General features: G+C 48.8%; 1 protein-coding gene across 1 annotated transcript in view; it reads left to right on the forward strand.

Moving 5' to 3' along the window:
* Positions 1 to 5,741: 5,741 nt before the first annotated feature.
* The window catches only part of LOC137537214 (zinc finger protein 27-like), a 74,204-nt gene continuing 68,472 nt past the window's right edge, over positions 5,742 to 11,473 (forward strand). The window contains exons 1-5 of the mRNA XM_068259316.1: positions 5,742 to 5,747; positions 5,964 to 6,098; positions 6,181 to 6,304; positions 6,424 to 6,521; positions 6,634 to 7,294. Coding sequence (XP_068115417.1) covers positions 5,742 to 5,747; positions 5,964 to 6,098; positions 6,181 to 6,304; positions 6,424 to 6,521; positions 6,634 to 7,294 — 1,024 coding nt within the window. The remainder of the gene's footprint in view (positions 5,748 to 5,963; positions 6,099 to 6,180; positions 6,305 to 6,423; positions 6,522 to 6,633; positions 7,295 to 11,473) is intronic.

The raw sequence follows: 11,473 nt of genomic DNA on the forward strand, positions 1-11,473 counted from the left end.
GGGGTCAGGCTATAGTGTGCAGGCGCTGGACCGGCTGCATGTGTCTTACAGTGCACAGCCAAAAGCCCTCTGCGCATGCTCTTGATGTTACATCCTGTGCAGAACGCTCCCGGCCGCTGTAGGATGCACAGCTGGGCCAGCACCTGCACACTATAGCCTGACTCCAGCCACCCAGAAGAGGCTGCCAGCTGGCATTTACAAACAGAAAGTTCATGTACGCTCTACCCCCTAAGTAGTCATACCAATCGGGGCAGGATCTTGGTGGGCCAAGCCAAAGTACATATGTAGACAAAAGAAGGATCCGCAAACCAGATTTGGCTGATGTGAAAAAATGTCCATTCTTTATTGAAAAAATCCACAAAACAACGTGCAATAAAATCACAGGATCAACTGACGCGTATCGGGCCTACAGTCTGCCCTTAGTCATAGTTAAAAACTATTTTTTTTTTACTGTTAAGTTTTAACTATGACTAAGGGCAGACTGTAGGCCCGATACGCGTCAGTTGATCCTGTGATTTTATTGCACGTTGTTTTGTGGATTTTTTCAATAAAGAATGGACATTTTTTCACATCAGCCAAATCTGGTTTGCGGATCCTTCTTTTGTCTACATATGTACTTTGGCTTGGCCCACCAAGATCCTGCCCCGATTGGTATGACTACTTAGGGGGTAGAGCGTACATGAACTTTCTGTTTGTAAATGCCCCCTGGCAGCCTCTTCTGGGTGGCCGGAGTCAGGCTATAGTGTGCAGGCGCTGGCCCAGCTGTGCGTCCTACAGTGTGCGGACTGGAGTGTTCTACACATGATGTAACATCAAGAGCATGCGCAGAGGGCTTCTGGCTGTGTAAGACACATGCAGCTGGGCCAGCGCCTGCACACTATAGCCTGACTCCGGTGACCCAGAAGAGGCTGCCAGGGGGCATTTAGATAGGAAAGGAGGGGGGCAGTGGAGACTAGGGGAGGGGTGACCATCAGGACAGCTCCCCTCATTTCACCTACTTCATTCAGCTCTGGTGTCCTTTAATAGCAAAGCCCCCATACATACTAGAATCACCAAATGTCCTAAGTGTGTTACAGAGAACACTGGAAACAAGTGGGGAAAAAATCTTATAGCCATGTCCTCCCTGTGTCCCCCAGCATTGCCATTATCCTCCAGTATGTAATATCCCCCACCCCAGTAATGCCATTTCTCCCCCAGTATAGCCATGTCCTCCCCTGTGTCCCCCAGCATTGCCATTATCCTCCAGTATGTAATGTCCCCCCACCCCAGTAATGCCATTTCTTTCCCAGTATAGCAATGTCCTCCTGTGTCCCCCAGCATTGCCATTATCCTCCAGTATATGATGTTTCCCACCCAGTAATGCAATTTCTTTCCCAGTATAGCCATGTCTCCCTGTGTCCCCCAGCATTACCATTATCCTCCAGTATGTAATGTCCCCACCCCAGTAATGCCATTTCTCCCCCATTATAGCCATGTCCCCCCTGTGTCCCCCAGCATTGCCATTATCCTCCAGTATGTAATGTCCCCCACCCCAGTAATGCCATTTCTCCCCCAGTATAGCCATGTCTCCCTGTGTCCCCCAGCATTACCATTATCCTCCAGTATGTAATGTACCCCACCCTAGTAATGCCATTTCTCCCCCAGTATAGCCATGTCCTCCCTGTGTCCCCAGCATTGCCATTATCCTCCAGTATGTAATGTCCCCCACCCCAGTAATGCCATTTCTTTCCCAGTATAGCCATGTGTCCCCCCTGTGTCCCCCAGCATTGCCATTATCCTCCAGTATGTAATGTCCCCACCCCAGTAATGCCATTTCTCCCCCAGTATAGCCATTATCCTCCAGTATGTAATGTCCCCCACCCCAGTAATGCCATTTCTCCCCCAGTACAGCCATGTCCCCCTGTGTCCCCCAGCATTGCCATTATCCTCCAGTATGTAATGTCCCTCACCCCAGTAATTTCATTTCCCCCCCAGTATAGCCATGTACCCCTGTGCCTCCCAGCATTGTCATTATCCTCCAGTATGTAATGTCCCCCACCCCAGTAATGCCATTTCCCCCCCAGTATAGCCATGTACCCCTGTGCCCCCCTGCATTGCCATTATCCTCTAGTATGTAATGTCCCCACCACAGTAATGCCCTTTCTTCCCCAGTATATCCATGTCCTCCCTGTGTCCCCCAGCATTGCCATTATCCTCCAGTATGTAATGTCCCCCACCCCAGTAATGCCATTTCTTCCCCAGTATAGCCATTTCCTCCCTGTGTCCCCCAACATTACTATTATCCTCCAGTATGTAATGTCCCCCACCCCAGTAATGCCATTTCTTCCCCAGTATAGCCATTTCCTCCCTGTGTCCCCCAACATTACTATTATCCTCCAGTATGTAATGTCCCCACCCCAGTAATGCCATTTCTCCCCCAGTATAGCCGTGTCCCCCTGTGTCCCCCAGCATTACCATTATCCTCCAGTATGTAATGTCCCCCACCCCAGTAATGCCATTTCTTCCCCAGTATAGCCATGTCCCCCCTGTGTCCCCCAGCATTGCCATTATCCTCCAGTATGCAATTCCCCCAGTCCAGTAATGCCATTTCTCCCCCAGTATAGCCATGTCCCCCTGTGTCCCCCGGCATTGCCATTATCCTCCAGTATGTAATGTCCCCCACCCCAGTAATGCCATTTCTTTTCCAGTATAGCCATGTCCCCCCGTGTCCCCCAGCATTGCCATTATACTCCAGTATGTAATGTCCCCCACCCCAGTAATGCCATTTCTCCCCCAGTATAGCCATGTCCTCCCTGTGTCCCCCAGCATTGCCATTATCCTCCAGTATGTAATGTCCCCACCCCAGTAATGCCATTTCTCCCCCAGTATAGCCATGTCCCCCTGTGTCCCCCAGCATTGCCATTATCCTCCAGTATGTAATGCCCCCCACCCTAGTAATGCCATTTCTCCCCCAGTGTAGCCATGTCCCCCCTGTGCCCCCCTGCATTGCCAATTATCCTCTAGTATGTAATGTCCCCACCACAGTAATGCCATATCTTCCCCAGTATAGCCATGTCCCCCTATGTCCCCCAGCATTGCCATTATCCTCCAGTATGTAAAGTCCCCTACCCCAGTAATGCCATTTCTTTCCCAGTATAGCCATGTCTCCCTGTGTCCCCCCAGCATTGCCATTATCCTCCAGTATGTAATGTCCTCCACCCCAGTAATGCCATTTCTCCCCCAGTATAGCCATGCCCCCCCTGTGTCCCCCAGCATTGCCATTATCCTCCAGTATGTAATGTCCCCCACCCCAGTAATGCCATTTCTTTCCCAGTATAGCCATGTCTCCCTGTGTCCCCCAGCATTGCCATTATCCTCCAGTATGTAATGTCCCCCACCCCAGTAATGCAATTTCTTTCCCAGTATAGTCATGTCCCCCTGTGTCCCCCAGCATTGCCATTATCCTCCAGTATATAATATCCCCCACCCCAGTAATGCCATTTCTCCCCCATTATAGCCATGTCCCCCCTGTGTCCCCCAGCATTGCCATTATCCTCCAGTATGTAATGTCCCCCACCCCAGTAATGCCATTTCTCTCCCAGTATAGCCATGTCCCCCAGCATTGGCATTATCCTCCAGTATGTAATGTCCTCCACCCCAGTAATGCCATTTCTCCCCCAGTATAGCCATGCCCCCCCCCCCCCTTGTGTCCCCAGCATTGCCATTATCCTCCAGTATGTAATGTCCCCCACTCCAGTAATGCCATTTCTCCCCCAGTATAGCCATGTTCCCCTCTGTGTCCCCCAGCATTGCCGTTATCCTCCAGTATGTAATGTCCCCCACCCCAGTAATGCAATTTCTCCCCCAGTATAGCCATGCCCACACTCCAGTATTGCTCCCTTCCCCCACCTCCATGCAGAGGCGTAAAAGGAAGGATTACATTGCTTTATAGCTAGCTGTCACAGTGTGCTCCAGTCCTCTGCTCCCATTAGCCTCAGTCTCTGCCTCTCCTCATATCCTCATCCATCTACCACTACCAGCACTGCTGTAACATCACAGGAATGGTAACAGTGGGAGGGGGATGTGAGGAGAGAAGGCCAGCTGGAGAGGAGGCAGAGGGAGGACAGGACTGCAGCACGCTGTGAGTATAGTGCACAGGTAGCTATAAACTAGCTTATTATGCTTTCCTGCAATACTCTGCATGGCCCCACCACCCACAATGTGACAGCAATGGGGAGTGCTGGGGGGAGGGGGGTCCTGTATCTGTAGTTTCACCACTGACAACTGTGCAACCTAGATTATGCTCCCCTTATTACCTATCAAAAGGCAGCAGCATCCTGTACAGATCACATGACCACATCACTGAGGATGGAGGCGGACCAGAGTCACATGACCGAGAGGATATTCAACCTCACCCTGGAGATCATCTGTCTGCTGACTGGAGAGGTGAGGAGGATTCTGGGAGGTCACATAACATGGCCACTCTCTCTAATAATAAAATACATATACCAGACTGGAGAGGTGAAGAGGGGAATTAAGAAATTTAGGTACATAAGGCTAAAGGACTTTTTGGGCTCTCCATAGGCACTAATGCAAAATATTGGCTATTGGGTGCCAAAAGCAGAAATTTGGGCACTGTATAAATAGAGGGCGCCGGGCCCGTCCAACCAAATTTTTTCTTTTTGATAAATATTTTGTAAATTTCATTTTGAAAATTGTTGTCGGAGGGGGGGGGGGGGGTCTTAGGGTTAGGCACCACCAGGGGGGGAGGTCTTAGGGTTAGTCACCACCAGCGGGGGTCTTAGGGTTAGGCACCACCAGGGGGGGGGGGGGGGTCTTAGGGTTAGGCACCACCAGGGGGGGTCTTAGGGTTAGGCACCACCAGGGGGGGGGGGGTCTTAGGGTTAGGCACCACCAGGGGGGGGGGGTCTTAGGGTTAGGCACCACCAGGTGGGTTGTCTTGGGGTTAGGCACCACCAGGTGGGTTGTCTTGGGTTTAGTCACCACCAGGGGGGGTCTTAGGGTTAGGCACCACCGGGGGGGGGGGGGGTCTTCGGGTTAGGCACCACCAGGGGGGGGGGGGTCTTAGGGTTAGGCACCACCAGGTGGGTTGTCTTGGGGTTAGGCACCACCAGGGGGGGTGTCTTAGTGTTAGGAACCACTGGGGGTCTTGGGGTTAGGTGTCAGTAGAGGGAGGGTTCTGTGTGAGAGTAGGGTTAGGTTTATTTGTAGAAAAATATTGGTAGTATTTACCAACTTTTTACTATCCTCATTACGACTGTAAATATTTTTTAGTTTTTGTTATTATAGATGATGTTTTGCAATTTCAGCCTCACCCTGCACCTTTTTTAATACCATTATTTTAACATATTTAAAGCGGACCCAAACCAAACATTTTTTTTTTTAATTAAAAATATTTAGTTGCACCACTCTGACACATACACAGATAAATAAACACTCCTTCAAGCCTATGAGCATTTCAGTGCATGATTTTCACCCTTCTCTTTTTAATAACTAGCGTTATACTGGGGGCAACCATTAGCAATTCCTCCATTGCCGGACACCACCTACTCCACCAGTTTGCCGGATTCTGTCCCGGCAATATGAAAGGAAGGGAGGGGTTCCTACAATAAATGTAAAATATTTTATATTTGTCATCATGCAACTGAAAAAAGGCTGCTATTTATTATAATTTAGAAAATAAATTTTATTTCTGAAATCTTGTATTTTTAATTTGGGACCACTTTAATATTCTATCTCAGATGAAGGTGAAGAAACAAAAAAAAATTGTTATAGGCAACACTTTCAAATTTTGGTTGTATCTCGTGCCCTTTTTTTTCTGGCACCCTTATTTGATGTATGCTGGAGGGAGATTCTGGGAGATCACATAACATCACTCTTATCGCTAATAATAAAACACACCTGACTAGATAGATGAGGATTCTGGGAGATCATGTGACATTATTGTTGGTCTTTCCATACAGAGTTTTCCTCCAGTGAAGTCTGGTGATCATGTGACCATCACGGTGCCCCCACCTCACTCCCTGATATCTGAGGGACACAACAAGCAGAAGATTCTGGAAATCACCAGGAAGATGATGGAGCTGCTGACAGGAGAGGTGAGCGGTGCTGGGAATTATGGGACATTATCCAGTAACAACAAGGGGTGTGTCTGGGTAGTGATGTATCATTGTGTGTCAGGTTCCTATGAGATGTCAGGAAGTCACCCTCTATTTCTCCATGGAGGAGTGGCAGTATATAGAAGGACACCAGGACCTCTACAAGGACACCATGATGGAGAATCAGACGCCCCTCACATCACCGGGTAAGAGAAGACTTACATTTCTTACAAAGGAGAGGGCAGTATGGGGGGTCCACCAAGATCCCCCATCATCTGATAAACACATAGAGACAATGTAATCAGTTAATGTGTGTTTCCTACAGATGCATCTAGCAACAGAAACCCTCCAGACAGATACACAGGTCCTCTTTATTCCTGGGATTGTCCACAAGATGATCGCCCCATTCCCCACCATTGTCAGGTAGGTGGGCTGAGGGTCATCAGCGATTCCAAACTGTATTTCACTTTTTCTATTGCATATGCTGTTATCTGTGTTCACAATTACAATATCAGCTCTCATTTTGTGAAATTAGGGTGTAGAACTGATTCATGTAAGTGCTGTAATTAAAGAGGAAGAAGAAGAGACGTATGTGAGGAGTGATCAGCAGTCTGTGGAGGAGGGAGACATGATGAGGACAAGTAAAGAGGAAGAAGAGACGTATGTGAGGAGTGATCAGCAGTCTGTGGAGGAGGGAGACATGATGAGGACAATTAAAGAGGAAGAAGAAGAGTCGTATGTGAGGAGTGATCAGCAGTGTATGGAGGAGGGTGACATGATGAGGACAAGTAAAGAGCAAGAAGAAGAGACGTATGTGAGGAGTGATCAGCAGTCTATGGAGGAGGGTGTCATGATGAGGACAAGTAAAGAGGAAGAAGAAGAGACGTATGTGAGGAGTAATCAGCAGTGTATGGAGGAGGGAGACATGATGAGGACAAGTAAAGGGGAAGAAGAGGAGACGTATGTGAGGAGTGATCAGCAGTCTGTGGAGGAGGGAGACATGATGAGGACAATTAAAGAGGAAGAAGAGTCGTATGTGAGGAGTGATCAGCAGTCTGTGGAGGAGGGAGACATGATGAGGACAAGTAAAGAGGAAGAAGAAGAGACATATGTGAGGAATGATCAGCAGTCTGTGGAGGAGGAAGACAATATGGGGACAAGTAAAGAGGAGGACAGTGTCACAGAGGGCAGAGCAGGTGAGTGATCAGCAGTAAATATAGAATAAATGTGTATTTTTATTGCTGGTGGGATTGTATTACTACTCACACATAGTCAATATATTAGTGGTTTGCTATGTACCGGTACTTGTTAATATTTTGTCACCTTAAGATTGTTGATTGTGTTTGGCGACCACTTACTGGCAGTAACAGTACAGACACCCTGATTGCTGTAGAGTTCCCTGTTCTGTTCTGTGGAGAGGGGAAGGTGGTAAAGGAGTGAGAAACATCCTGCTACATTTCACAGCAGAAATACAATGCGGATAATGACTGTGTTACCGGCCAGTAATAAGCTGATAATGGTCACTGTGCATTACTGTACACAGATTGGTCACAGTAGGGGTGACTTAGTGTTACCGGCCAGTAATAAGCTGATAATGGTCACTGTGCATTACTGTACACAGATTGGTCACAGTAGGGATGACTTAGTGTTACTGGCCTGTAATAAGGTGATAATGGTCACTGTACATTACTGTACACAGATTGGTCACAGTAGGGGTGACTTAGTGTTACCATCCTGTAATAAGCTGATAATGGTCACTGTACATTACTCTGTACACAGATTGGTCACAGTAGGGGTGACTTAGTGTTGCCATCCTGTAATAAGCTGATAATGGTCACTGTACATTACTGTACACAGATTGGTCACAGTAGGGGTGACTTAGTGTTACTGGCCTGTAATAAGCTGATAATGGTCACTGTACATTACTGTACACAGATTGGTCACATTGGGGTGACTTAGTGCTACCGGCCTGTAATAAGCTGGTAATGGTTACTATAAATTACTGTACACAGATTGGTCACATTGGGGGGAATTAGTGTTACCGGCCTGTAATAAGCTGATAATGGTCACTGTACATTACTGTACACAGATTGGTCACAGTAGGGGGACTTAGTGTTACTGGCCTGTAATAAGCTGATAATGGTCACTGTACATTACTTTACACAGATTGGTCGCAGTAGGGGTGACTTAGTGTTACTGGCCTGTAATAAGCTGATAATGGTCACTGTACATTACTGTACACAGATTAGTCACAGTAGGGGTGACTTAGTGTTACTGGCCTGTAATAAGCTGATAATGGTCACTGTACATTACTTTACACAGATTGGTCACAGTAGGGGTGACTTGGTGTTACTGGCCTGTAATAAGCTAATAATGGTCACTGTACATTACTGTACACAGATTGGTCACAGTAGGGGTGACATAGTGTTACTGGCCTGTAATAAACTGATAATGGTCACTCTACATAACTGTACACAGGTTGGTCACAGCGGAGGGACTTAGTGTTACTGGCCCGTGATAAGCTGATAATGGTCACTGTACATTACTCTGTACACAGATTGGTCACAGTGGGGGGAATTAGTGTTACCGGCCTGTAATAAGCTAATGGTCACTGTACATTACTGTACACAGATTGGTCACAGTAGGGGTGATTTAGTGTTACTGGCCTGTAATAAGCTGATAATGGTCACTGTACATTACTGTACACAGATTGGTCACAGTAGGGGTGATTTAGTGTTACCATCCTTTAATAAGCTGATAATGGTCACTGTACATTACTCTGTACACAGATTGGTCACAGTAGGGGTGACTTAGTGTGGCCATCCTGTAATAAGCTGATAATGGTCACTGTACATTACTCTGTACACAGATTGGTCACAGTAGGGGGTGACTTAGTGTTACTGGCCTGTAATGCCCTGTCCGGTTATACTTTACCTGCCGCTGTCTCTGTCTTCACTCCTTCCCATGTGGTTGCTGCTGCATTGCATTAAAGCACATATGTGATGTCACACATGCACCCCACCTGCTATAATGCAATGCATCGGCAACCACATGGGGAACAAATCTGGAGGGAGTGTGGAGACACCGGCAGCCAGGGGCAGGTAAAGTATAACTGCATGGGGCACTGGGGGTACATGTACATTAGGGGGGGCAGTGGCCGGGGGCAGGTAAAGTATAACTGCATTGGGCACTGGGGTACATGTACATTAGGGGGGACAGTGGCCGGGGGCAGGTAAAGTATAACTGCATGGGGCACTGGGGTACATGTACATTAGGGGGGACAGCGGCTGGGTGCAGGTGAAGTATAACTGCATGGGGCACTGGGGTACATGTACATTAGGGGGGGACAGTGGCCGGGGGCAGGCAAAGTATAACTGCATGGGGCACTGGGGGGTACATGTACATTAGGGGGGATAGTGGTTAGAGGCAGGTAAAGGATAACTGCATGGGGCACTGGGGGGGTACATGTACATTAGGGGGGACAGTGGCCGGGGGCAGGTAAAGTATAACTGCATTGGGCACTGGGGTACATGTACATTAGGGGGGGCAGTGGCTGGGGCAGGTAAAGTATAACTGCATGGAGCACTGGGGGTACATGTACATTAGGGGGGGACAGTGGCCGGGGGCAGGTAAAGTATAACTGCATGAGGCACTGGGGGTACATGTACATTAGGGGGGGACAGTGGCCGGGGGCAGGTAAAGTATAACTGCATGGGGCACTGGGGGTACATGTACATTAGGGGGGACAGTGGCCAGGAGCAGGTAAAGTATAACTGCATGGGGCACATGTACATTAGGGGGGACAGCGGCCGGGGGCAGGTAAAGTATAACTGCATGGGGCACTGGGGGGTACATGTACATTAGGGGGGGACAGTGGCCGGAGGCAGGTAAAGTATAACTGCATGGGGCACTGGGGGTACATGTACATTAGGGGGGGACAGTGGCCGGGGGCAGGTAAAGTATAACTGCATGAGGCACTGGGGGGTACATGTACATTAGGGGGGGACAGTGGCCGGAGGCAGGTAAAGTATAACTGCATGGGGCACTGGGGGTACATGTACATTAGGGGGGGACAGCGGCTGGGTGCAGGTAAAGTATAACTGCATGAGGCACTGGGGGTACATGTACATTAGGGGGGGACAGTGGCCGGGGGCAGGTAAAGTATAACTGCATGGGGCACTGGGGGTACATGTACATTAGGGGGGACAGTGGCCAGGAGCAGGTAAAGTATAACTGCATGGGGCACATGTACATTAGGGGGGACAGCGGCCGGGGGCAGGTAAAGTATAACTGCATGGGGCACTGGGGGGTACATGTACATTAGGGGGGGACAGTGGCCGGAGGCAGGTAAAGTATAACTGCATGGGGCACTGGGGGTACATGTACATTGGAGGGGGGGCAGGAAAGCATAACTCACATTTTAAAAGTTTAGAAGCACTCAATAGCTCAGAGCAATGAGAGTTCTGTCCACAAGAAATCACCATCCAGTAGTTTGTATTCCTCCAACTGAGTGTCCCAGGAATTTAATCAGCCAACCTCCTCATTGATCAGCCGACACGTCATAAAAGAAATGGAAAAAGAGGGTACATAGCGTAATCCAATTACTACAAAACTCACCCCTCACCACTCCAGAGTAAAAAACACATCACCTCGTGCTGGAACACACTCCCCCCAATGCGCCCGCACTCACCCAGTTAGCCTCCAATCAATCCGGATGTATGGATATACAGCATAAACATGGGAAGGCAGGGATCACTCCAGCATGTATAAGATCCAAAACTTAAGACGCGCCATATAGTGTAAAACTCTTTAATGGTAAAAGGATAAAAAAGAGTTACACTCACAAACGTAGATGGTCACAAGCATATAATGACATGTGCAGATTGCAGTCCCGGGTAGCCGCTCACACACACGCTCAGCCTCAGACCTTCTTCTCCTGTAATTTCCTAGATCCACCAGTCACGTAAGGAAAGTATAACTGCATGGGGCACTGGGGGTACATATACATTGGGGGGGACAGTGGTCAGGGGCAGGTAAAGTATAACTGCATGGGGCACTGGGGGTACATATACATTGGGGGGGACAGTGGTCAGGGGCAGGTAAAGTATAACTGCATGGGGCACTGGGGGTACATATACATTGGGGGGGACAGTGGTCAGGGGCAGGTAAAGTATAACCGCATGGGGCACTGGGTGTACATGTACATTAGGGGGACAGTGGCCGGGGGCAGGTAAAGTATAACTGCATGGGGCACTGGGGGTACATGTACATTAAGCTGGACAGAGGCCTGGGGGCCGGTAAAGCAAAACTGCATGGGGCACTGGGGGTACATGTACCTGCCCCGGCCACTGCCCCCTAATGTACATGTACCCCCA

The sequence above is a fragment of the Hyperolius riggenbachi genome, chromosome 10, assembly GCF_040937935.1.
Source record: "Hyperolius riggenbachi isolate aHypRig1 chromosome 10, aHypRig1.pri, whole genome shotgun sequence".
NCBI lineage: Eukaryota > Metazoa > Chordata > Amphibia > Anura > Hyperoliidae > Hyperolius > Hyperolius riggenbachi.